This window comes from Herpailurus yagouaroundi, unplaced genomic scaffold, assembly GCF_014898765.1.
Source record: "Herpailurus yagouaroundi ecotype Mexico unplaced genomic scaffold, PumYag 100, whole genome shotgun sequence".
Classification (NCBI taxonomy): Eukaryota; Metazoa; Chordata; class Mammalia; order Carnivora; family Felidae; genus Herpailurus; species Herpailurus yagouaroundi.
Window position 1 is genome coordinate 4636113 of NW_024412391.1, and position 27273 is coordinate 4663385.

The following is a 27273-nucleotide window of genomic DNA, read 5'->3' on the forward strand; positions in this document are numbered from 1 at the left end:
GCTCATTCCACATCATTTCATTTTCTCTTTTTATTTTGGAGGGGGAAACTTCCCTGGTGCCCCTAGACCTTTTTCCTTAAGTTGGCAAGAATTGGTTTCTGTTGGTTGCACCCTAGAACCCCTGGCTGACGTGGGCAAGGACTACAATATGCCTTCGGCGCTTTTCAGAGTGCCCAAGACAGAGTCAGCACCGCGTCATGAGAAGAAGGAATGAGTACTGAATTGTATACATAGCAGGAACTGAACAAACACCCAGATGTTAGCATAAAGGCCTCTAGAATCAGACTTCTCTATTTTTTTCCTTTGCTGCCCTGGAAGGTTGGGAGGTGAACACGCCCCCTCACTTTCTGAGCCCTGGTCCTCCCTGTTCTCAAGCAAAGGTAAACGAAGTTTGGGGTGCTAATAATTCAGTCTAAGAACAGGTTTGAGGGGAAAAGGAAGGTGGACTGGAGGAGCAGACAACGGGAAGGGAGCGTCGTGTGAGACAGAAAGAGCGGTCCTGTGCAGGGGGGAACGGACTTTGTTAGTAGAGGAGCAGCAAGAGGCCAGAGAGGAGAACCGTGCGCTACTTGCAGGGGTGGGACCGCGGGGCAGGTGGCCGGCGACTCCTCTCTCCCACGGAGAGAGCGCTCAGGCCCACAGGAAACGTGCACACAGGGACCACAAGGTCTCAGTGATGACACACGTGAACAGATGGCAGAAAACCAGGCAGTCTCTCTCTAAAAGGCCCAGAGCCTTGAGAAGCCCTGAGAATGACCGAGAATGGCAGCCCAGAGAGACAGATGTTCAGCAACAGAATTAGCATGGCTTAGAAAGCTTAAAGGTGACACTTCTCACATGCGCGAGTATGTGAACACAGATTCCTACGTGCCACGGTTATTAAATAAATAGGAATCGCTCCGTGTAAGTTGTGTATTTGTTCAGCTTCCGCGCCAGGCCGTCGGTCTCCCTGCTGGGCCCTCGATCTGATCAGCAGGTGCAGGGGTTCACATGCAGAAGCGAGGGAGCAGAGATGCTGTGGGTTCCGCACGGGCTGCATCGGACAGTGCTACTCCTTGCTCAAGGTCAGGGACAGAGATCACGTAGGCTTCTCTTTTGGTGTTTAGCATTCTTGTAAGTCTAAGGGTCAAATTTATGATGCAGAAGTGTCCCAGAACAAATGGTACTTTTTTCGCCTCTTTGCCTCTAATGATTTACTGCTACGACCGTCTTCTAACTCAGAGGTCAAAGAATCAAGGAAATTGAGATCTCCCTCTTCAACTTTTAAATTAAAATCTATAAAGAAAATTTCAAGGTGAGAAAAGACACGAAGCCATATCAATATATAAAGCACGAAAGAAGACCGTATAATACTGTCAGCGTGGAGGGAGGCAGCCTCCTTATTCTAACCCCTCGCTTACTGCAAAGAGAGGAAGCCACGCTGTGCTGTTCATTCCAGGGCAGTGAATAATGGCAGAATCCTCTGAATAATTTTATACAGATAGCTCCGTGGTACAAAACAAATCTTTGAACACACTGTTAAGCGTGAAAAGGAAGATATCTAAAGGCAGTCATAAGGGCTTGATCATAATCTGCCCGAACGAGGGAAGAAATATTCACGGCAGGTCACACTCAGCATGCAGTTGGCAGAACATCTCTCGAGTGGAGCCAGAAGGTGGAGCCAGAAAGTTGCGATGACTCATGTGACTTGTGGCGTGACGCACACACGTGCGCCTTAGGGAAGGCCTGTTGGGCTGCAGACATAGAAGTCCCATCAGCACTACTGCTGAGGATTATCAGGATCGAGGGCAGTTTTGCATCAGATGCCTGGTCAGGCAGGATCCACGCCGATCGGCCGGTACTTGTGCCTTTCCAGGCATCTAATGCTGATCACCCAGGGCAGTCACACGGAACCCAGTTTCTGGAAGTACAGCCAGATATCAAGGGAGTGGAAAGCAGAAGGCAGTTTCTATCTCCCTGCTGTGATCAGCAAGGAAGCAGCAAAGATGCTTAAGAGATGTTCTCTGATAGCGATGGTGAAGCAGACAGACGATAAGCCAATGGGGGGAAAGGGTGCAAGGACAGCCTCGGCAACAGCGAAGGCGTATGGTCTTGAAGAAAGGGGAAAATGTGACAAATCTGACCGAGAAAGAGTTGGCAAGCACTTGCAACGGATGAGAACTCTGTTTCTCAAGGAGAACAGCCGTTACTGGTATTAAAATAACATGTGCCATCCGCTAAAAATGGAGGATTCCTGGGCCCTACTGCAGAAGCAAAATATCAGAACTGGGGAGGTGGAGCGAATCTAAGGAATCTGCGTTTTAATTCATTTCTCAAGCGATCCTTGAAGCAAGAGACAGTATGAGAAGGGCAAGGAAGATGATGCGCCCAGCCTGTGTCAGCCTGAAGTGCCATGGGGCGTCCAAGAGGACGGCTCTGACTGCAGCTGCAAAGACAGGACGCCAAAGGGGAGAACGGTCGGAATGACAGTTATAGATCTGGGATCAACCCAAGTCTCTCGATAAGGTATAAGCAGGTAGTGATACTTGGACTTTATGCACCTACATACATTCAGCCACCAGATTGCCTCCTATTTTGGCAGAACCCTTGCTGGTGGATTTGGGTGGCCGGCGGGGGCCTCATTTCTCAACACGGGCGCCTAGAAGCCAGTCGTTGCTTGTCCCAACCCTCTCGTGGCTGGAGTGTGAGGATGTACCAAGATCAGGTCAATTAGACGCTTCTGCTCAGGATTTTGCGTCTTCAGAAATGATTTTATGATGCAGAAAGAAAGAGTTAAGAAATGATTCACAGCAACGGCCTCCCTAGTGGCAAGCTATCCAGGCAGATGCCAAACCCAGATTCTTCTCTGAGGGGTAGGAACTTAACTTCTGCTAAGCCATTTCTCAAGTATGACTTTTCAGCCTCCCAACCCCCGAGTCTATGAGCTACTCAAGTATTTTTATTTTTTTAATTTTTTTATTTGAGAGAGAGAGTGATGAGTGGGGGAGAGGGGCAGAGAGAGAGGGAGAGGGAGGGAGAGGGGGGGAGAGAGAAAGGGAGAGGGAGGGAGAGAGAGGGAGGGAGAGGGAGGGAGAGGGGGAGGGAGGGAGGGAGGGAGAGCGAGAGAGGGCCTTAAGCAGGCTCCATGTTCAGTGTGGAGCCCAACCATGAGCTCAATCTCATGACCCTGTGATCATGACCTGAACCAAAACCAAAACCACTCAGACATTTAAGTGACTGAGCCACCCAGAAGCCCCTGAAATATTTTTCAAAAAACTTCATTTTTTGCCTACATTTTTAAGATTTAGAGAATACTAGAGGACAAAAATAAGCCCATGATAAATTTCTCGAGATATCAGGAGAGAAATACAATGATAGGAGACAGGGAAAGCATGCTCAGAAAGCAAAAGGTAGAAGAAATGCTTGAGCTAAGGATTCAGGAGAACACAAGACAATAGAAATTAAGAAAGTTCACTGAAGAGAAAGAAAGTGATGTGTGAGCCATTTCCTTCTCTCTCAGACTGCTTTGATCATATTTCTATTTTAAGAATTATGACAGGGTGCCTGGGTGGCTCAGCCGGTAAACATCTGACTTTGGCTCAGGTCATGATCTCATGGTTCCTGAGTTCGAGCCCCCAGTTGGCTGAGCACGAGCCCTGCTTCAGGTGAGCCCGCCTCTCTCTTTCTCTCTCCCTCCCTCTGCCACTCCTGGGATTCTCTTTCTCTGCCCCTTGCTCACTTGCAAACTCTCTCTCTAAAAATAAAAATAAAAATGAAAATGAAAATAAAAATAAAAATAAAAATAAAAATAAAATAAAATAAAGTAAAATAAAATAAAACAAAAGAAAAAAGAAAAGAAAAGAAAAGAAAAGAAAAAGAAAGACCACATTAAAGTTACGTCCCCCTAGCAGACTTCGTGCCACCAGAGAAAACCACTGCATCCACAGGGCATTTCCTAGTGCTGTCCACAGCAGACACTCTGGAAATATGTGAGAGAAGTAGGAAGGAAGAAAGGAAAGACTGAACCTTGGAAAAGGTAGAACACGTGGAACAGGAGCCCCCCTGGGCGCCTGAGGGACAAACCAAGCCAGCCCCACCCCTGAGGCCCTTCCTTAGCCCCCCGCTGTTGCCGAGGCAGCTCCCAGATTCCCACAGCTACCTCTTGCCAGTTGGGCCATTTCCCTGCTTGCTCTTTTCAAAGGCTCTCTCTCTTGGCCTTTCTCTTCCCCACCAGACCCTTTACTGTCCCTCACACTTTTAAGAAAGGCAGGAAAAGTCTTTGATCTCCAGCAGCTTTCTTTGGATTTTCTGTCCTACAGAAATTCCTGAGTCGAGGGAATGTGAAAGGCTTAATCGTGTGTCTGAGATGTGAAAGAGGAAAAAATACAAATACAAATATCTGAAAAAAAGTGATCTTCCAACTTCTCTCTCCTACCCACTTCCCTGAGAAGCTGAGTGCCACTAAGAATCCAAGGTCTCCTTCTGTGTTAGTCTGCAACGTCGGCATCAGGCTTTGCACGTAGAACGTGCTTAATACAGATAACAATTAGATGCGCTCAAGCAGAGAAGAAATCCATGTAGACAAAGGGGTTAACAGTCCAACTAGGTGGGCAGAAGGTCCCGGAGAAGCTGGAAAGTGGATTAACTACACAGTGGGAGAGATTCTATTTGGAAATGTGAGACCCCTCTCAGACAGCAGGAAAGGCCAGAAGGTAGAAGAGGAGCCCCTCTTTCTGGGGAGAAGAGGACATAAGAGTATTCAGTGTTCTTTGCCCTGACATGTTTGGTATGGTTATAACCTGGTCTGTTCCACCATGTCTGCTAGGTGTCTGCGCAGCAGATAACGTGTCTTCTTATTTCTCAGACGTCCAAGCTGAGAGGAATCAGGCCATAACCGGACACAGAGACCACTGTGCAGTACTCAGGGACCTTAGGATTGGTACTAGAGGCCATGATCAAACAGAACTTGCGACTGCCTCCAGAAACTGGGAAGACGGAAGCAGATGGGTATTTGGTGGCCCGAAGAGCAGGCTAACCCATATACAATGAGTGCTCCCCTGACTAGTCCATTTTCTCACACACTCCCCACTGTCCTTGCGATTAACCAGGGCCATATACTCGTTCAGGATAACAAAAGAGGAGCACCAAGGTCAGGGTCAATTCCAAGGCGTGGCACACTTGAAAAGCCCTCACTTCTGCTGGGAGGTCTGAGGAACAGGATGTGCTTTCCAGATGATGGGACAGGAGGATGGTAGCTTGCGTCCCTGAGTATCGGAGAATGCCCTACTGACTGGTGCTGGACGTGTGGTGTAAGTGACAACTAAGCCTTGTTGTCTCTAAGCACTGGGATTTCAGGATCTTTTTTTAAACCGTATTACAGTATAACCTGTCCAGAACTGTTTTCAACCAGGTGAGGTTATTAAACAACTATGAACTTTCAGCAAATCACCATCCTAAGCTAATAAAAGACAGAACTGCGAGGGCTCTGATATGTCAGATCTTTATGGGGCCCAAAGTATAGACCCTCTTCTGACCAATGATCTTGCTCTCACCAAACGTGCACAGACTTACGGACTCATCCTGTTTCCATGTAGAGATGAGGTTTTCCATCATTACTTAGCATAACCGCCTTCACACCACCATTCCAGTGGATAAAGACTCTCGATCTCCACTTCCACAGCCCCACCCTCCATGGCTTGGGGAACGATTAAGTCAATTTCTTTAGTGGTACTCCCTTGCCTGGCAAGCAAGATAGTAAGCTCACAGGGTTTTTTCTTTCTTTCTTTATAGTCTGGTAGGCTTTGTTTTATTTGGTGACACATCTGATTACCGTTCTCCAGCTTGATTATGGAGGGAGGCATCCAAAATGTTTGCCCTTTCCTAAATTGTCAGCTTTCAAGAACAGTCAAGAATCTTGAACCTCTAATATACATTATCCTGACTGCACATGTCCAAGGCAACTCAGGGGATATCTGAGTCATGAGTCTCTAAGATACTGACCTTCAACCAGGCCAGAAGTACCCTGACTCCAATGATCTCTCAGAGTTGAAGCGGATGCTTTGAAAATGATTATACAACATTAACTCCAGGGAACTCCTAAGGAGAAACTTTTCCTGCACTTACTTCTCACAGAAATCAGTCACAGAACCCCACCATCTGCGTGAGAGAGAGGAAAAAAAACATTGGCTATGAATTATTTAATGGTAGAATAATAACCCTAGAAGGGAACCAGCACCTGCTCAGCATCCTCACTGATAAACATAATTTGGAACACCTGCTAGCCAATGGCAACTCTTTGAGTCCAAGTTTTATTTAGTTTGTCTTATTTATCATTCCCAAGTTTCTCAAATAAGCAAGCCAATAACTATCATCAGAAATCAAGATTTTACACTGTGATAGGATGTTCATTTGCCAAGCAAACATTTGCCAAGAACTCACTACAGGGTAAGGTACTGGGCTTGGCTGAGAAATGAAAATGTGAGTAAAATGTAGATGTGATTGCCCTCTAGAAGATAAAAAGACTTCAGTCAGGTGTAAAAGTCAAAATAAGAATCTCCATAAAAGTGTCTAAAGTGAACAGAGTCACCTCCTGAGTGGTGTCGGAACACAGCAGTAGTAACTAACACTGACTTGTGCAAAGTTTCACAGAAGAATTGAAAATTGGGTTGGGTCTTAACAAGTGGAATTTGGTCAGATGAGGGACAGACTGGAAGAAGGTCTTTGTAGGCAGAGATAGAGCAGGTACAATGCACTGAGGATGAAGAAATTTTGATATGATGAAGATTTAGCTAACTCTTTTAAATTAAGTGGGTGAACTTGGGGATGGAGGTTGTCATGAAGTCACCTTATAAAAAACTGCTGAACTAAGGACTTTGAACTTCATCATGTAGGCAGTAGAAAGCGAACTGAAACTTATAGTTTCTGTGTGCCCCCACTTCCAGCCAATATGGAATACCACAGGCCAAATCTACCCTATTATCAAAAACAACTAAAAACTATACAAAATATATGCAATGATTTTGGGACATTGGACAACAGCAAATGCAAGACAGTCATTTCTGAGAAAAAGGAAACAAATGAGCTAAACTCTACAATTACCCCAGCACACTGTCTGGACAAAAAGTCTCACAATTTGATAGACACTACAAATGCATAAAGCCAAGAAGCCATATGAACCCCAAGTACATGATGCATAAAGAAAACTACATTAAGAAATAATAAATGACCATATAAACACAAAGGATTATGAGAACACTATGAAAAATTATATGCCAACAAATTGGGACAACCTAGAAGAAATGGATAAATTCCTAGAAACATAACACCTTCCAGTTCAGAAAATTTGAAAGGATGGATTAGCAATTAAATTGAATCAGTAATCAAAAAACTCCCAATAAATAAAAGTCTAGGACCAGATGGCTTCACTGTTTTAATTCTACCAAATAAGAGTTAGTACCTATTCTTCTTAAACTACTCCAAAAAAAAAAAAAAAAAAATAGAAGAGGAAGAAAAGCTTCCAAATTCATTCTACAAGGTCAGAATTACCCTGATACCAAAACAAAAAAAGAAAACCACAAGCCAATATCGCCAATGAACACAGATGCGAAAATCCCCAACAAAGTATTACCAGACTCCAACAATATGTTAAAAAAAAATCATTTACCATGATCAAGTGGGATTTGTTCCCAGGATGCAAGGGTGGTTTAGTATTCACAAATCAATCAATGTGATACATCACATTAACAAGAGAAAGGATTAAAAATCATATGATAATTTCAATAGATGCAGAAAAAGCATTTGACAAAGTACAACATTCCTTCATGACAAAAACTCTCAACAAAGTAGGGTTGGAGAGAACATACCTCGATGTAATAAAGGCTATATATAAAACCCCACAGCTAACATAATACTCGGTGAAAACTGAGAGATTTTCCTCTAAGATCAAGAACGATACAAAGACACCCACCCTCATTACTTTTATTCAACACAGTACGAGAAGTCCTAGCCACAGAAATCAGACAATAAAAAGAAGTAAAAGTCATCCACATTAGTAAGGAAGAAGTAAAACATTCACTACACTATTTGCAGGTGACACTATACTATATACAGACAACCCTAAAGACTCCACACCAAACAACTACTAGAACAGGTAAAATGAATTCAGTAAAGTCACAGGATACAAAGTTAATATACATAAATCTATTGCATTTCTAAACACTAATAATTAAGTAACAGAAACTAAGAAAACAATCTCATTTACAATTGCACCAAAAAGAATAAAATACCTATGAATAAACTTAATCAAGGAGGTGAAAGAACTGTACTCCAAAAATTATAAACATTGATGAAGAATTTGAAGGTGACACAAGCAAATAGACATCCCATTGTCTTTGTACTGAAGAACTAATATTTTTTAAATGTCTATACTACCCCAAGCAATCCAAAGATTTAATGCATCCAAAGTACCAACAACATTTTTCATGGAACTAGAACAAATAATCCTAAAACTTGTATGGAAACACTAAAGACCCTGAATAGGCAATGTAATCTTGAGAAACCAGAACAAAGCTGGAGGTATCACAATCCCAGATTTCAAGATATACTACAAAGTTGTAGCAATCAAAACAATATGGTACTGTCACAAAAATAAACACATAGATCCATGGAAACAGAATAGGGAGCACAAAAATAAACTCACATTTATTTCATCACTAATCTAGGACAAAGGAGGTGAGAATATACAATGCAGAAAAGATAGTCTCTTCCACAAATGATGCTGGGAAAACTAGACAGCTACATGCAAAAGAATGAAAGTGGATCAGTTTTTTACACCCGACACAAAAATAAACTCAAGGTGGATTAAAGACCTAAATGTAAAGACCTGAAAACATAAAACTCCTAGAAGAAAACACTGGCAGTAATTTCTTTCACATCAGCTATAGAAACATTTTTCTAGATAGGTCTCCTCAGATAGGAAAACAAAAGAAAAATTAAACTACTGGGAATACATCAAAATAAAAAGTTTCACCAGTGAAGGAAACCATTAAAAAAACAAAAAGGCAACCTATTGAGTGGGAAAAGATATTTGCAAATTATATATTTTGGATACTAACCAGTTATCAGATATATCAAGAATGTATACAACTCAATACCAAAAAATAAAATAATCCAACTAAAAAGTGGGCATGAACAAACATTTCTCCAAAGAAGACATCCAGATGGCCAACAGACAAATGAAAAGATGCCCAACATTATTCCTCATCAGGGAAATACAAATCAAAACCACAACAAGATATCACCTCACATCTGTTAGAATGGCTAAAATCAAAAATACAAAACATAACAAGAATTGATGAGGATGTAGAGAAAAGGAACCCTTGTGCACTGTTGGTGGGAATGCAAGTTGGCACAGCCACTGTGGAAAACAGTATACAGGTTCCTCCTCAAAAAAATGAAAAACAGAATTACCATATGATTGAGTAATTCCACTACTATTTACTAGAAGAATATGAAAACATAATTCAAAAAGATATATGCACTCCTATGTTTACTGAAGCACGATTTACAATACTGAAGATATGGAAGCAGCCCAAGTGTCCACTGATAGATGAATGAAGAAGATGTGATATATGTATACAATGAAATATTACTCAGCCATAAAAAGAGATCTTGCCATTTGCAGTGACATGGATGGACCTAAAGGGCATAATGCCAAGTGAAATAAGTCAGACAGAGAAAGACAAATATCATACGATTTCACATATGTGTGGAATTTAACAAAACAAATGAACAAAGAAAAGGAATGAAAAAACTCAAGTACAGACAACAAACTGGTGGTTGCCAGTTCTTTTGCACATAGCAGATGGGAGGTGAGCTTGGAGAGGAGTGAAACTGATGAGACGCATCAGGAGTACACATCTTGGTGAGCACTGATCAATTGCTGAATCGTTATACTGCACACCTGAAATTATTATAACACTATATGTTAATAATACTTCAATAAAAAAAGAAAAAACCTACACTAAGGTACATGATAATCAAGCTGTTTACAACCAGTGATCAAGAGGAAATCTTAAAATTAACCAAGGACAAAAAAGTGACATGTGCATAGGAACAAAGCTAAGAATGTTGGCAGACTTTTCCTCAGGAACAACGCAAGACAGAGACCGTGGACCAACATCTTTAAAGTACTAAAAGAAAGAAAAACTTTCAGCCTAGAATTCTATACCCAGTTTTCAAAAATGAAGACAAAATTAAGACCATTCACACATATGAACACTGATAAGTTCATCACAAGATTTTACCACCAGAAATGTTAAAGGAATTTCCTTAATATGAAAACTATACCAGATGGAAATCTGTTTTTTTCCCCAAAGGAATGAACACTTACAAATGATAAATAGGTAAGTAAATATAAAATACTATTTTTATAACTTGAAAAAATATATTTTTAAAAGATAACTGCCAAAAGCAAAAATAATACAATGTATTATGTGATTCATAACACACGTAAGAGGAAAATGTATGACAACAATAGCACAAAGGAGAGGAGGGGAGGCAGAGAAGTACAATGTTGTAAGGCTCTAATATTTCAATGAAATGATATAACACGTATCCAAGAAGTTCTAAAGTAACCACTAAAAAAAAAATCAGTGGAAGGTTATAAATCAACTTATCATTACACAGCCAACATAGGAGATAAAACTGAATCATAAATAATACTTACCTAAAAATAATACATAAAAAGAGAAACCAAGAACTGATATGGTGAACAGAAACTGCAAGAGGACAGATTTAAACCCAACCATGCAATAATCATATTATATGTGAATGGTCTAAATACCTTAAACAAAAGACAAGGATTGTCATATTGCATTTAAGAAGCAAGATCTACCTATATGCTACCTACAGGAAACCCACTTTAAATATAGTTTGTACTCATCTCTGAAGACTGCACCAGCCCTAATGGACTGCAGCTTTCAGCTCTTCTCCTCTGGAATGTCACGGCCTCTGGTGAATATGGACTTTACCAAAGAGTCATGCCAAGTCTCACTGTGTTCACTATAAGCACTAAAATGCCCATTTTATCCCAACTTCTGGATTCTTCAGTTGTCAAAATGGCCAACTTTCAGGAAGCATTCCAACTTACTGGCCTTACCAAATACCTGTTTTGTATCAGACTATGAATTACCAGAATTACCAGAAATTAAAATTTGTGCCATGCAATCTTTTATCTCCCTTCCAACTAAAAGACCCATATTAATAGTTCATTAATTCATTCATTCATTCATTCAACAAATCATTAACATTTATAATTTGGTCACTAAGCCAGATGCATTGCATACACAAGTATATACTGGTGAAACAAAACAGCATAGTTTCTGTACCCATGGAGCTTAAAATACAGTACGGACAGTCTCCAAGCAAACAAAAATATAATTACATGTTAAGAGTTGTAATGGAGGAAGCTAGAAAGATGGTGGAGTAGGGAGACCCTAAGCTCACCTCAGCCCACAGATACAACTAGATAACACTCACATCAGCACAAATAACGCAGAAAATGACCCCAATACTAGCAGAGCAAACTCCACAACTGGAGTTAGAAAAGAGACCACACAGAAGAAGGTAAGAAGGGCAGAGACTTGGTTTGGAAACAAAATGGATGGTAACCATCCACAGTCAGGAAGGAGCCAGGGTGGTGAAGAATGGCAAGATACAGACTATCACACCTAGAAGCCCACGTGGGAAACACAAATCCCCATAACATTTGGCTTTGAAAGTGAGAGGGGCCAAATCTGAGTTCTTTCAACCAGAAGGTCTTAAAGCCTAGAATTTTAAAAATTTGTCAGGCTCTGCTCTGGGAGAGCCTAGAGGGCATTAGGAAACAAAGTCCCTGCCCTGAAAGAGACAGCAAAACAAATAGCCAGTGGAGATACAGTGTGGAAGCAGCAGTTTGGAAAAACTGGGGGCAGATGGGAAGAGGGTTATTTACTCATCTCTGAGCATATCTTGGAGAGGCAGGGATCACAGGGAGGCCCCTCTAGGAACAAAGGAGCTGGCGCGAGCTATTTCCCTTGCTCGTTCCCCAGCATAAACACACGACCACCTGCAGGAACCAGCACGGTACCAGCACTCACTACCAAACTTGCTTACACCAAGCCCTGTTCTCCCTGCGTTTCGGCAGATCTTCCCTTCCCACTCTTGCCTCAGTGTCAGCCCTGCAGAGGCCTCCCCCAGGAGACCAGCACAAACCTTGCCAGCACTGTGTCTCCCAACCCACACCTGTTGCAGGGCCTCAGTGTCAGCGGCAATGGCAGCAACAGGTCTCATTACATAAGCACACCTGTGCATATTTTGCTAAAACGTGCCCCATCTGGCTAGGGACAAAACACTGCCCACAACAGACAAAGAGAGACTCTGCAGACAACCGGACTGAAGGAAAAAGAGGCCAGGACTCAACAGTAGGGCACATGAAACCCCACATAGGAGACACTCCCTGAAGTGCCAGGATCTGGTGAACAGGGACGCTGCACTGCAGGGCACTACAAGGCCTCTTCTTCATAAGGCCATGACCTTCCAGAGCAAGAGATGTAGCTGGATTTCCTAACACACAGAAACAGAGAAAGCTAGACAAAATGAGGAGACAGAGGAATATGTCCCAAATGAAAGAACAGGACCAAACCACAGCAAGAGAAGTGTAATGGATGTAAGTAATATGCCTGATGGAGAACTTAAAGTAACAATCATAAAGACACTCACTGGACTTGAGAAAAGAGTAGAAGACATCAGTCAGACCCTTAACAAAAAGTTAATAAAGAACCAACCAGAGATGAAGAACACAATAAATGAAATAAAAAATACACTTAAAGGAATAAATAGCAGGCTAGAGGAAGTAGAGGAATGAATTAGTGACCTAGAAGACAGAGTGATGGAAAGTAATTGAGCAGAATAAATGAGGACGAAAAAAGAATGAAATATTGAGAATAGTCTTAGGGGACTCAGTGACTCCATCAAGCCTAATAACATTCACATTATAGGGATCCTGAAGAAGAGAAAGAAAAGGGGACAGAAAATTTACTTAAAGAAATAATAGCTAAAGACTTCCCAAATTGGAAAAAGGAAACAGATATCCGGATCCAGGAGGGACAAAGATCCACCCAAAAAAATCAATGCAGGAGGGTCCACACAAAGATACACAGTAATTAAAAGAGCAAAAAGTAAGTGAAAAAGAAAAAAATTTTTAAACTGCAAGAGAAAAGAAGACAGTTTCATATCAGGGAAACCTCATAAAGCTATTAGTGGATTTTTCAGCAGAAACTCTGCAGGCCAGAAGGGAGTAGCACGATACATTCAAAGTGCTGAAAGGGAAAAATCTGCAGCCAAGAATACTCTATCCAGCAAGGCTATCATTCAGAATAAAAGGAGAGATAAAGAGTTTCTCAGACAAACAAAAACTAAAGGAGTTTATGACCAGTAAACCAGCCCTACAGGAAATATTAAAGGGGACTTTTTGAGTGGGAAGCAAAGACCATAAGTGAGAGTATAAAAAGTAAAAAACACAAAAGCAGCAAAAATAAGTATTTCTGTAAAAACCAGTCAAAGGATTCATAAAATAAAAGGATGTAAAATATGACACCATATACCTAAAATATGGGTGGGAGAGGAGTAACGAATGGGTTCAAACATAAGAAACCATCAACTTAATACAGACTGCTTAATGCAGATGTTTATACACACCTAATGGTAACCACAAACCAATAATAAAGAATAGAGAGAAAGGAATGCAAATAAATCACTAAAGAAAGTCCACAAACAATGAAAGAGAGCAAGAGAAGGATCTGAAAAAAACTACAAAAACAACCACAAAATAAGTAACAAAATAGCAATAAATATGTATCTGTCAATAGTTACTTTGGTTTTTTCAATGTTTATTTTTATTTATTTTAAGAGAGAGAGACAGAGACAGAGAAAGAGAGAATCCTAAGCAGGCTCCACACTGCCAGCACAGAGCTTCATGTGGGGTTCAAACCCATGAGCCATGAGATCATGACCTGGGCTGAAACCAAGAGTCAGATACTTAACCAACTGAGCCACGCAGGTGCCCATCAGTAAATGGACTAAACACTCCAATCAAAATACAGAGTGTGACAGAGTGGATAAAAAAAAAAAAATAGAACCTATCTAGATACCGCCTACAAAAGACTCATTTCAGACCTAAAGACACCTGAAGATTGAAAGTGAGGAGATAGAGAAACATATATTATGCAAATGGGTATCAAAAGAAAGCCATGGCAGCAATAATTATATCAGACAAAATAGGCTTTAAAACAAATACAGTGGGGTGCCTGGGTGGCTCAGTCGGTTAAGTGTCTGACTCTGGATCAGGTCATGAGCTCATGGTTCATAAGTTCAAACCCTGGATTGGGCTGCTGTTGGCAGAAAACCTGCTTCGGATCCTCTCTCCCCGCCCCTCTGTCTCTGTCCCTCACCTGCTCGCACGCACTCTCTCTCTCTGAAAAATAAATAAAACATTTAAAAATAAATAATCAATACAAATCCTGTAACAAGAGACAAAGAACGATACTACATAATAGTAAAGGGGACAACCCAGCAAGAAGATACGACAATTGTAAATATTTATGCACCCAATATGAAAATGCCCAAAGACATAAAACAGATAACAACAAGCATAAAGGAACGAATCAATAGTAATGTGATAGCAGTAGAGGACTTTAATATCCCACTCATGTTAATGGACAGATTATCCAAACAGAAAACCAAAAAGGCAGCAGTGGCTTTGAATGACACACTGGACCAGATGGATTTAACAGATATATTCAGACCATTCCATCCTAAAACACAATACACATTCTTTTCAAGTGCACACAGAACATTCTCCAGAATAGATCACCCATCAGGTTACAAAACAAGTCTCAACAAATTCAAGAAGACATCTTTTCTGACCACAATGCTATGAAACTAGAAGGCAACCACAAGGAAAAGTCTGGAAAGAACACCAATGCATGGAGACTAAATCACATGCTACTAAACAATGAATGGGTCAACCAGGAAATCAAAGAAGAAATTGAAAGCTACATGGAAATGAATGAAAAATGAAGACACAAGGATCCAAAATCTTCAGGATGCAGCAAAAGCAGTTCTAAGGGAAGTTTGCAGCAAAAAAAATTCTTGCTTCTCAAGAAGAAAAATCTCAAACAAGCTAACCTTACACCTAAAGGATCTAGAAAAAGAAGAATGACCAAAACCCCAAACCAGCAGAAGGAGGGAAATAATAAAGATCACAACAGAAATACATGATACAGAAACTAAAAAAGCAATAGAACAGATGAATGAAACCCAGAGCTGGTTCTTTGAAAAGATCAACAGAATGGATAAACCTCTTGCCAGACTCATAAAAAGAATGACCCAAATAAAAACCAAAATAACAAATTAAAGAGAAGTAACAACCAACACCACAGAAATATAAACAGCTGTAAAAGAATATTATCAAAAAACCTATATGCCGAAAAACAAACAAAAACAAACAAACAAACAAACAAACAAACAAAAAACTAGATGCAGGGGTGCCTGGGTGGCTCAGTCGGTTAAGCATCCGACTTCAGCTCAGGTCACGATCTTGCGGTCAGTGAGTTCGAGTCCCGCGTCAGGCTCTGTGCTGACAGCTCAGAGCCTGGAACCTGCTTCGGATTCTGTGTCTCCCTCTCTCTCTGCTCCTCTCCTGCTCGTGCTCTGTCTCTCTCTTTCTCTCAAAAATGAATAAATGTTTTAAAAACAAAACCTATACGCCAAAAAAATTGGACAGCCTAGAAGAAATGGATCAATTCCTAGAAACATATAACCTACCAAAACTGAAGCAGGAATAGAAAATTTGAACAGACCGATTACCAGCAATGAAACTGAGTCAATAGTCAAAAAAACTCCAAACAAACAAAAGTCCAGGATCAGATGGCTTCACAGGTGAATTCTACCAAATATTTAAAGAAGAGTTAACACCTATTTTTCTCAAACTGTCCAAAAAACAGAAGAGGAAGGAAAATATACAAATTCATTCTATGAAGCCAGCATTACCTTGATTCCAAAGCCAGACAAAGGCTCCATTAAAAAGGAGGATCACAGGTGTGCCTGGGTAGCTCAGTCGGTTAAGCGTGTGACCTCACCTCAGGTCGTGATCTCACCACTCGTGAGTTCGAGCCCCCCGTCGGGCTCTGTGCTCACAGCTCAGAGCCGGAGCCGACTTCCAGTTCTGTGCCTCCCTCTCTCTGCCCTTCCCCCACTCACACTCTGTCTCTTTCTCTCAAAAATAAATAAAAATTTTTAAAAATTTTTAAAAAAAGGAGAATTGCAGCCCAATACCCCTAATGAACATAGATGTAAAAATCCTCAACAAAATACTAGCAAACTGCATCCAACAAAATTTAAAAAAAAATCATTCACCACAAATGGGATTTATTCCTGGGATGCAAAGGTGGTTCAATATTCACAAACCAATCAACATGAAACATCACATCAATAAAAGAAAGGGTAAAAACCATATGACCATTTCAATAGATGCAGAAAAAGCATTTAGCAAAGTACAACATCTATTCACGATAACAACAACAACAACAACAACAACAAACCCTGCAAGGGGTGCCTGGGTGGTTCCGTCAGTTAAGCATCTGATTCTTGATTTTGGCTCAAGTCATGATCTCACGGTCATCAGATCAAGCCCCATGTCAAGCCCTGCACTGAGTGTGGAGCCTGCTTAGGTTTCTCTCTCTCCTTCTCTCTTTCTCTGCCCCTCCCTCCTCACACAATCTCTCTCTCTCTCTCAAAATAAATAAACATTAAAAAAAACCTCAACAAAGTAGGTTTAGAGGAACCATAACAAAGATCTTATAAGAAAAACCCACAGCCAACATCATACTCAATGCGGAAAACCTGAGAGCCTTTCCTCCAAGGTCAGGAACAAGACAAGGATATGCACTCACCATTTTTATTCAACATTGTACTGGAAGTCCTAGCCCCAGCAATCAAACAGAAGGAAATAAAAGGCATCCAAATTGGTAAGGAAGATGTAAAACATTCACTACACTATTTGCAGATGACATGATACCATATACAGAAAACCCTCAAGACTCCACCAAACAACTACTAGAACTGATAAATGAATTCAGTAAAGTCACAGGATACCAAATCAATGCACAGAAATCTGTTGCATTCGGATACACTAAAAACAAAGCAGAAGAAAGTGAAATTAAGAAAATAATCTCATTGACAATTGCATCAAAAATAATAAGATACCTAGGAATAAACTAACCGAAGAGGTGAAACATGTGTACTCTGAAAACTATAAAACACTGATGAAAGAAACTGAAGATGACACATAGAAATGGAAAGACATTCCAGGCTCATGGATTGGAAGGACCTCTATTGTTAAAATGTCTATACCACCCATAGCAATCTACACACTTAAGGCAATCCCCATCAAAAAGCCAATAGCTGGGGCGCCTGGGTGGCGCAGTCGGTTAAGTGTCCGACTTCAGCCAGGTCACGATCTCGCGGTCCGTGAGTTCGAGCCCCGTGTCAGGCTCTGGGCTGATGGCTCGGAGCCTGGAGCCTGTTTCCGATTCTGTGTCTTCCTCTCTCTCTGCCCCTCCCCCGTTCATGCTCTGTCTCTCTCTGTCCCAAAAATAAATAAAAAACGTTGAAAAAAAAAATTAAAAAAAAAAAAGCCAATAGCATTTTTCAAAGAACTAGAATAAATAACCCTAAAATATGTATGGAAAAACAAAAGACCCTGAATAACCAAATAATCTTGAAAAAGAAAAGCAAAGCTGGAGGCATCACAATTCCAGACTTCAAAAGATTACAAAGATGTAATTAAAATAGTACGGTACTGACACAAAAATAGACACACAGATCAACAGAACAGAACAGAAAACTCAGAAATAAACCCACAATGATAGGGTCAATTAATCTATGACAAAGGAGGAAAGAACATACAATGGGAAAAGAGACAAGTGTCTTTAACAAATGATGTGGGGGAAAATTGACAACATGCCAAAGAACAAAACTGGACCACTTTCTTGTACCATACACAAAAATAAACTCAAAATGGATGAAAGACCTAAATGTGAGACCTGAAACCATAAAAATCCTAGGAGAGAGCAGTAACGTCTCTGACATCAGCCCTAGAAACATTTTTTCTAGGTATGTCTCCTGAGGCAAGGGAAGTAAAAGCAAAAATAAACTATTAGAGCTACATCAAAATAAAAAGCTTCTGCACAGTGAAGGAATCAACAAAACTTTTAAAAGGCAATATTTTGACGGAAGAAGATAATTGCAAATGGCATATCCGATAACGGTTAGTATCCAAAATATATTAACACCCCAAAACCAAAATAATCTAATTTTAAAGTGAGCAAAAGACATGAACAGACATTTCTCCATAGAAGACCCACAGATGGCCAATGGACACATGAAAAGATGCCCGACATAGCTCATCATTAGGGAACTGCAAATCAAAACTACAATGAGATATCACCTCACACACGTCAGAATGGCTAAAATCAACAACACGATAGGTAACAGGTGTTGGAAAGAACAGGCGAGAAAGGAACCTTCTTGCACTGCTGGTGGGAATGCAAACTGGTGAAGCCACTGTGGAAAACAGCGTGGAGGGTCCCCCCGAAATTAAAAAAGCTATGATCCAGCAATTGCACTACTGGATACTTACCCCCCCCCAAAAAATACAAAGACACTGATTCAAAAGGATACATGCACCCCTATGATTATTGCAGTATGATTTACAAGAGCAAAATTAAGGAAGCAGCCCAACCGTCCATTAACAGATGAATGGAAAAAGAAAAGGTGGCACGTGTGCACACATACATACACACACGTATACACACACGAGGCGCAATACTCCTCAGCCATAAAAAAGAATGAAATCTTGCCATTTGGCACACCATGGATGGAGCTAGAGAGTATACGCTAAGTGAAATAAGTCACAGAAAGACAAATACACACGATTTCGCTCATAAGTGGAATTTAAGAAAAAAATGAGCAAAGGAAAAAAGAGAGAGACCAAGAAACACGTTCTTAACTATAGAGAACTGGTAGTTACCAGAGGGGAGGGGGTGGGGGACGGGGCAACAGGTGATGAGGATTAAGAAATGCACTCGTCACGATGAGCACCGGGTGATGTGCAGAAGTGTTGAATCATTCTATCATACACCTGAAACTAATATAGTTTACTATACTGGAACTAAAATAAAAACGTTGATAAATTTTTTGAAAAAGACTTGTAACGAAAGCAAAGAGAAAAGATTAGGAGGCAGGTGTTAAGTAGACAGTGCGGCCAAAGGAGGCCTCACTGAGGGACAGCGTTCAAGCTCAGATCTGAGCGGGAACCAACAGTTTCCGAGCACAGGGAGCACATACGTAAGACCCCGAGACAGGAGCAGCTTGGTCATGCTCGAGGTGCTTGAAGGCCAAGGGTAGTCACCCGGGATTCAGTCAGAGCAGTACGCTGGAGCCCGATCATGCAGGACTCTAGCAGGAAGGCTGTGTTTTCCTCTGGGTGCAGCGGAAAGTCCTTACCACGTATAAACAGAAGGGTGACATGTGGCTCAGTTTATGTTTTTAGACTGCGGGGTAAGTCTGTGGAGAATGGATTATAGCACAACAGGAGTGGAGACAAGGAGACAAGTCTAGGAGGCTGTCACTGAGGGACCGGCAGGAGAGGAAGGGCTTGGACCAGAGCGGTGGCGGCAGAGGGAGCTTAAAGCCTGGGAGATGCACCAGGGAGGTCGAACTGGTTTTTGACAATTTATCTGTCAGCTGGGAGGGAGAGAGCGAAATCAAGGGTAATTCCGGCCGGGCGGGTGGTGCAAAGATGAAGAGGACTGGAAGTGTCACACGTTCTGGGTGGGAATCAGGAGTTCGGGCTGAGACTCAGGTTCGGTTTGAGAAGTCTGAGAGGCACCAGCGCCCGCCCTGGCTCTCGAGCCCCAATCAACAGAGGCCAACAAATCGGGCCCCGCAGGATCTCGAAAGAGCGCAGATCCGAAATTCGGTCACTAGACTTAAGACATACGTGACCAGGTCTAGTTCGTCTCTAATTCTAAATATGGGTTCTCCCATCTCTGTTGCCCTCTTCCGCTGTCCCTGGGCCTGCGTCGGCAGCCTATCTGGTTCTCTTGCTGCCTTGTCTTTCCAACGAACTGAACGATAGGTTTTGCGGGGCTGAATTGTTTCTCAGGCGATCAAGCTCACCTCCCATCGTTTGGATTCTCTACCTCACAATAGGCGAGCCCAGGATTTCCCCCCGCTCCCCAGTTCCATGCAAAGGAAGCCTCTCCTAGCTTCTAGCCCACGCTAGCCCACACAAGCACCAGGAGGCATTTAAAGACAGGGGCAGGTCATCTGTGACCCCACGGACTTCGAACGGTCACCCGAAGATAAGCGGACCTAAAAACCTGGAGCCCCCAAAGAGCAGAGGAGCCTGCTGACCATGACGGGACCTCACCTTCCATACTACTCACCAGACCTGGGGGGCACCTGGGTCATGGGGGACAAGGATGGCTTCACAGCCCAGGAGGACAGGGGTCCGTGTCCCGAAAGAACCAGCGGAACCGTGAGGACCACGCTGTGGCCAGAAGACCGCGCTCTCTTCCCACACACTACGGTCCCCTGGCAGAGCACTTTTTCCTGGGGTCGCCGACCCAGACCTGAACACCAGAGAAATCCGTCAGGCCACCGGCAGAGGTCTAGCCCCAGGATACCACACGAGGAAAAAAAACGTGTTCAGGGAATCCTACTCTCTTAAAAGCTGCCCTGCTGGCCTGTCAAGTTTATGACCTCAGAATCCCTGACTCCTCCTTGAGGAAACACTTTAGCTGAACACTTGCCAGCCTGGCTGCCTGTCTGTTTCTGTGCAACGAACAACTTTGTGGTTCCTCACAGGTTCGGTTGGGACTGTAATAAAAAAGAAGAAAAGAAAAGAAAAGAAAAGAACAAAATCAAATCAATCACTAATTGGAAGAGATTAAAAAAAAAAAAGTCTGCCAGAGAAAAAATCAGGTTTATTTCAAATTTGCTTTTCTAGTTTTGAGAAATGTAAGGCTTTAAATGTTTTTTCCAATAGGTGGAGACTAGTTAAATTACAGCATCACTCAATAAATTCTGAAGGCTGCAACAATACAGATTGAAATATTGTTTCAATATTGAAATATTGAATTTCAATATCAATATTGAAATACAATTGAAAAATTATTTTTCCTTTTCTAATCCTTCTGTATTTATCAGTATTTTCCTAATAAATTTGCATTCCTATTATAACAGAGACATTGTTATTGTTTTACCTTTTTTAAAAAAAAATTTTTAAATTTATTTTAAGTAGGCTCCCTGCCCAGCTTGGGGCTTGAACTCATGACCCTGAGATCAAGAGTCAAATGCTCTACCAACCGAGTCAGTCAGGCGCCCCTATTTTACTTTTTAAAACAAGTTAGACACACATTCCTCTGAGTTCCTATCCATAGCCCTGAAGAAATAAATATAATTTAAATCTAAATGTTTTACAATTATCGTCAACAAAAGGTTAGTAGTGCTACTTATACACGAAATGTTATTTCTGTGAATTAAACGTGAGTCCAGAAGAACTGAATTTGTGGTCAGAACACTGGGATCAAGGCACCTGAGTGGCTCAGTCCATTCAGCATCTGACTCGATTTCAGCTCAGGTCACGATCACCAAGTGTGTGGGATCAAGCCCTGTGTCAGGCTCTGCACTGACACCACGGAGCCTGCTTGGGATTCTGTCTCCCTCTCTCTCTGCCCCTCCCCTGCTCATCTTTTCTCTAAATAAACAAACAGTTTTTAAAAAATTTATGGAGCATAAATTATTTATGGAGCACCTGGGTGGCTCAGTTGGTTAAGCGTCCAACTTCAACTCAGGTCATGATCTCATGGTTCGTGAGTTCAAGCCCCGTTGTGCTGACAGCTCAGAGCCTGGAGCCTGCTTCGGATTCTGTGCCTCCCTCTCTCTCTCTGCCCATCCCCTGCTCCTGCTCTGTCTCTCTCTCTCAAAAAGAAACAAACATGAAAAAAATTTAAAAAATAAAAATAAAAATGTTTATTTATTTTTAAAACAATAAACTGGGATCAACAATTAAAAAAAATTTTTGAGGGGTGCCTGGGTGGCTCCATCGGTTCAGTGTCCAACTTTGGCTCAGGTCATGATCTTGCAGCAGTCCGTGGGTTCAAGCCCCGCATTGGGCTCTGTGCTGACAGCTCGGACCCTGGAGCCAGTTTCCAGTTTCAGATTCTGTGTCTCCCTCGCTCTCTGCCCCTCCCTGACTCGCACTCTCTCTCAAAACTAAACATTAAAGATTTTTAAAATTTTTTTGAGATAATCGTATATTCACATGCAGTTGTTAGAAATGATATGGAGAGATCCCACGGAGTCATTACCCATTCCCCCCTTGTGGTGGTAACACTGTACGTAAGTATGAAATAAGATCACGCCAGGAGACATATGTTGGCACCAGCCATAGAGCTTACCCAGCTGTCCCCAATTTGATATACATTCACGTGTGTGTGTGTGTGTGTACATCTAGTTCTACAAAATTTTATCTCACGTGTAGACTCACGGGACTGTCACTGGCCCAGCTTCAGAAAATTCCCGTCACTGCGGCTCCCTGAAGAGCCACGGCCGCCTCCCACCCTCCTGCCCGAACTCCTGACAGTGGTGATTAACTTTCGGTCAAGGAACAATGACCACCCCCCAACGTATAAATCGCTGTGCCGAGCACTCAAGGGCTGTGACGGAAATATAAATAAGCAGTATAGCCTAGTGACTTGGAGGAAGGGTGGGAACCAGACTAACTGGGTTCAAATCCTGGGTGTGTCACTTACCAGGTGTGTGACCTTGACAAAGTACTCAAGCTCTATGCCACGGTTTCTTCAATACGACGTGGCTAATAAGAGTACCTTCCTGGGTGATTACGAGGACTCAATGAGTTGGTATTTGTAAAGCAAGAAGAAAGTGCTGGACACGAACAGATGCAGGTTATCACTCAGGAACTCACATTCCCGCAGAGAACATACAAGGCTCTCAGGTCAGCCTGTGTTGAGCGCGGTCAAGTCAAGGCTAACCCAGCACAGTGGGAGGACGCCGCTCATTTGGGCTGTGGAAAGTTGAAAGTTGAGATGGCTTCACAGAACAGAGACTATCTGGGCTGGGCTTTGAAGTATGAGTAAGACTCTGACAGAAATAAAAGGGAAGGATGGCGTTTCATGCCTATAAAATGACACCATCTGTGGCCCTGGGGCATGAGGTGGCAAGAGCCATTCTGAGAAAGGATGAGCTTAGAACAAGAGCCTGTGAGGAGACTGGGGGGCCAGGGGAAGGTTGGGTCCAGGTTCTGAGGCATCTTGGATGCCATGCAACAGTTACTGCTAGAACCTCACCATCCTGGAGTAGACTGGCATGGCACAGAAGTTTCTCCAAAGTTCTGGAATACTGGGAAGAGAGGCTCAGAGGAGAAAGTACTAACTAAATCACAAAACACATGCAACGTGGTTTATTATTACTACAGGCTGATTAAAAACAAGCAGCAGCAACCCCCTCTCTTTCTCTTATGACTTTTTTTTTTTAACCTTATTTAAATCCAAGTTAGTTAACATAGAGTGCAATAAGGATCTCAGGAGTAGAATTTAGTGATTCATCACTTACATATGATACCCAGAGCTCATCCCAACAAGTGCCCTCCTTCATGCCCATCCCCCACCCAACACGCCTCCAACAACCCTCAGTTTATTCTCCGTATTTAAGACTCTCCTGGGGCACCTGGGTGGCTCAGTCGGTTGAGTGACCAACTTCAGCTCAGGTCATGCTCTCACGGTTTGTGAGTTCGGGCCCCGTGTCGGACTCTGTGCTGACAGCTCAGAGCCTGGAACCTGCTTCGGATTCTGTGTCTCCCTCTCTCTCTGCCCCTCCCCACTCATGCTCTTTCTCTGTCTCAGAAATTAAATAAACATTAAAAAAATTTAAAAAAAAAAGGTCTCTTACGGTTTGCCTCCCTCTGTTTTCATCTTACCTTAGCAACCCCACGTCTTAAACATGGTCCCTGTTCTTGGTAGAAGCATAAAATCTTGAGTGTTTGGGGCCCGGGGGTGAGAGGTTATGAGGCTAACTCATGCCGGCACCTGTTTTCTCCCTGCCAGGGCTGTCTCCCTTCAGCCAGGTGTTCTCAATGCCCCTCACCGGCGACCTCAAACCGTCCTTTCCTGGGATTTCCAAAGGAGGCCGCTGGGCACCACCCATCATCAGCTTGGTCGTCATGGGCCCACAGCGTTCATCTGATCATCCGGCCCTTCGCCCTCTTCAGGCTCAGGGCGCCCTGGTCCCTGAACCTGTGACTGCTTCCAGCTGCCCTCGGCCCCCCGCCCCCACCCTCTGCCTCGGACAGGTGCCTCGCCTCCCGGTTGTTTCCGGGCCCTCACCGCCCCGTGTGCTGTGACTGGGCCCTCTCCCTGCCCAGGGCCCGTTCAGATTTCTGTCTTTCACAACTTTACTCTTGCCTCTCTGGTCCCAGGCCTGCCACGCCTGGGCGTGGCAGGGAAGACAGGAGCAAACGACCCTGTTTCTGCTTTGACATTTCTCTCAACCAGCCACCTTCTGGTTATCGTTCTCACTGTGGAAAGAGAAGAAGGACAAAGGAGTCTTGTTCTCCTCCAAGGGAAGACAGAGATGCTGGACTAAATGGCTCTTGATGAGAGGGTGAGTGGTGGTTTAGAATTTGACTCCAAAAACTAAGAACCACTCCCTCCAAGTAAAAATAAAAAACCCCGCCCACTAAGCCAGGTGAGCATATGAAGTTGTGTGACGATCACAAAGATGAAATCTAACCAAACAAGACTTAGAAATAAATATTCCCAAGCGCTCCTCAAACAACACGTTCTCGCCCTCCCTGTGAAGAGTGGTCTTCCTGCCCTTGGTGCTGGAAGGGGGGCTTGAACGGTACTACAGGTAAGTGGACTGTATCAGGGGGAACTTTTAACAGCATGTATCAGCAACGCTACCCCTTCCCAAGGAAACTCACGAAGATGTTCTTCTAAGCCTTAGGAGGCCAAATTCACTTGTAGCCATTAGAGCAAATTTTCATGTAAATCAACAAACGGCTACGTTATTTGTAAAAAAAAAAAAAAAAAAAAAAAAAAAGCCACGCAACAGCAAGCCAAGAATATCAACAAAGGAAGAAACCTTAAATTTTTCTAATGCAATACTCCAAGCCCAACAGGTTCAGCGATTTATGTGTTTAGAAAAATGCCAACATCTCCAATTCCCTTAAACACAAACACTTTGGTACAATTAGACCCTGAATCTTAAGGGTGGCGTTCAATCTGTGGGTGATTTGAGTCTTTGCTTTTCCAACCCTCGCCCAGGCAGAGGGCGACCACGCAGTGAGAGCAAACACAACATATGTGATAGAGAAGAATGACTTACTCTTAGTTTAACGTAGTAGGATAACCCATTAACAAATTAAGTGTTCCTGGCTCCTAGCTGCCAGACACTTCAGTGAAGGTGAAAAGGTCCTTTTCCTCCATATAAGCCCCCACCACCTGCTTCCTCCACTCTCCCCTCCCAGGATGATTTTAATTGACTTTGTTTTTGAAAGGTCTAGCAGTGTCTCAAACTCTAACATGAATAAAAATCACCTGAGGGGCTTGTTACACTGGCTATTTCTGGGTCCCTCTCTAGACCCACCAATTTAAATTTCTGGGGATGTGGCCTGAGAGCCACATTTTAAACAAATTCCCTAAGACATTCGGATCTAGGGGCACCTGGGTGGCTCAGTCAGTTAAGCACCGGCTTTGGCTCATGATCACAGTCCGTGGGTTCGAGCCCCGAGTTGGGTTCTGTGCTGACAGTTCAGAGCCTGGCACCTGCTTGGGATACTGTGTCTCCCTCTCTCTCTGCCCCTCCCCAGTGCACGCTCTGTCTCTATCAAAACTGAATAAACGTTAAAAAAAAATTCTGATCTAGGGAAAGGTTAGGAACGCTCAGAACAGTGGGTCAAAGAGTAAAACTGGAGTACTTTGGCACAGGAAAGCAGGTAAGCTGAGGCTGAAAGAAAAGGGCCAGGATTTGGAAGCCTCCTGTCCCAGTAGGGAGACTGGTCTTGACCTCCTGGGCAGGCAGGGACCACTGCAGGGTTTTAAGTAGGGCTGGGACAAGGTAAGGTTTGCAATGAACCAACCTCCTTTTAACCTTGAGCTCACAGCTCCTCTGTCCCCCTCACCTTCCGTGCTCCCTCCATCCTAGGCCAGGAAAGCTCCCTGCTCCTCTGTGCTCCTAAGAACCTGTGTGCACATCTAACTCACCACTGACCACACTGGATTGACACAGTCCACTTACCTGGAGTGCAGTTCAAGCCCCCTCTCCACCAGCGAGCTTCTGCAGGCAAGGAACGGACTTGTGCACAGTGGCTGGCATACAGCAGGTGTCCCATAAATGTGTAATCAAGCAGACTATTGGGCTCCATTTACAACCGTATCACCGTTCTGATTTTTCCTGTAAACTCACTGCTCTGCACGCCTTGGTCACGAGGCCTCCAGTGCTCCCTTTCTGGCTGAGAAACTGGGCCCTATTTCTAAGCCCCTTATTTACCCGAGAACATTAGTCTGTAACAGGAGTCAGACTGAAACATCAGACTCCTGTTTTCATCATACAGTCATGAGATTAAGCCGTTTGATTGTTTCTGTTGCAAAAAGAAGGAAAGCTTTGGCCCCTCTTCCAAGGCGAAGTGTACAAGCCAAGCCCCTCAACGGAACGGGCGCGCAGGGAAACGGATGGATAGGTGATTGTAGCAGGAAAGCACGTGGTGTCCAGAGTCTTTTAAACCCTTAACGCAAAACACCTGGAGCTTGGTCTGGACCGCACCCCCCCCCCCCCCCCCGAGGCCTCCGGCGCGTGTGTGGTGGTGCCCCGGCCACGCCGCGAGTTCGGTGCGGCTTACCCGGCAGCGCGGGCTCCTTCTTGCTCGTCGTCGCCGGAGGCCAGCTCTGTGCTCTCGGGCGAGTGGAGGGGTGGGGGTTCCGGGGCAGCCTCGGTGAGCCGCGGGGACGCGGACAGCCCGGCGTGGGGCGCTCCCTGGATGAGCGCTCCAGGGCGGGTGGCCTTCCCCCAGTTTGCACGGAGGGCCCGGGGCCGAGTCACCGCCGAGCTCCCGGGACCGTAGGCCAGCCGTCGGGGGCAGGCGGCCCCGGGGCGCGGAGGCGCGGGCCG

At 43.4% G+C, this 27273-nt stretch overlaps 1 protein-coding gene across 1 annotated transcript in view; it reads left to right on the top strand.

Moving 5' to 3' along the window:
• Positions 1-20317: 20317 nt before the first annotated feature.
• Positions 20318-27273, top strand: part of NOBOX (NOBOX oogenesis homeobox) — a 13918-nt gene continuing 6962 nt past the window's right edge. Inside the window, 4 exon segments of the mRNA XM_040473055.1 lie at positions 20318-20733; positions 22653-22852; positions 24210-24454; positions 26948-27222. Coding sequence (XP_040328989.1) covers positions 20498-20733; positions 22653-22852; positions 24210-24454; positions 26948-27222 — 956 coding nt within the window. The 5' untranslated portion in view covers positions 20318-20497.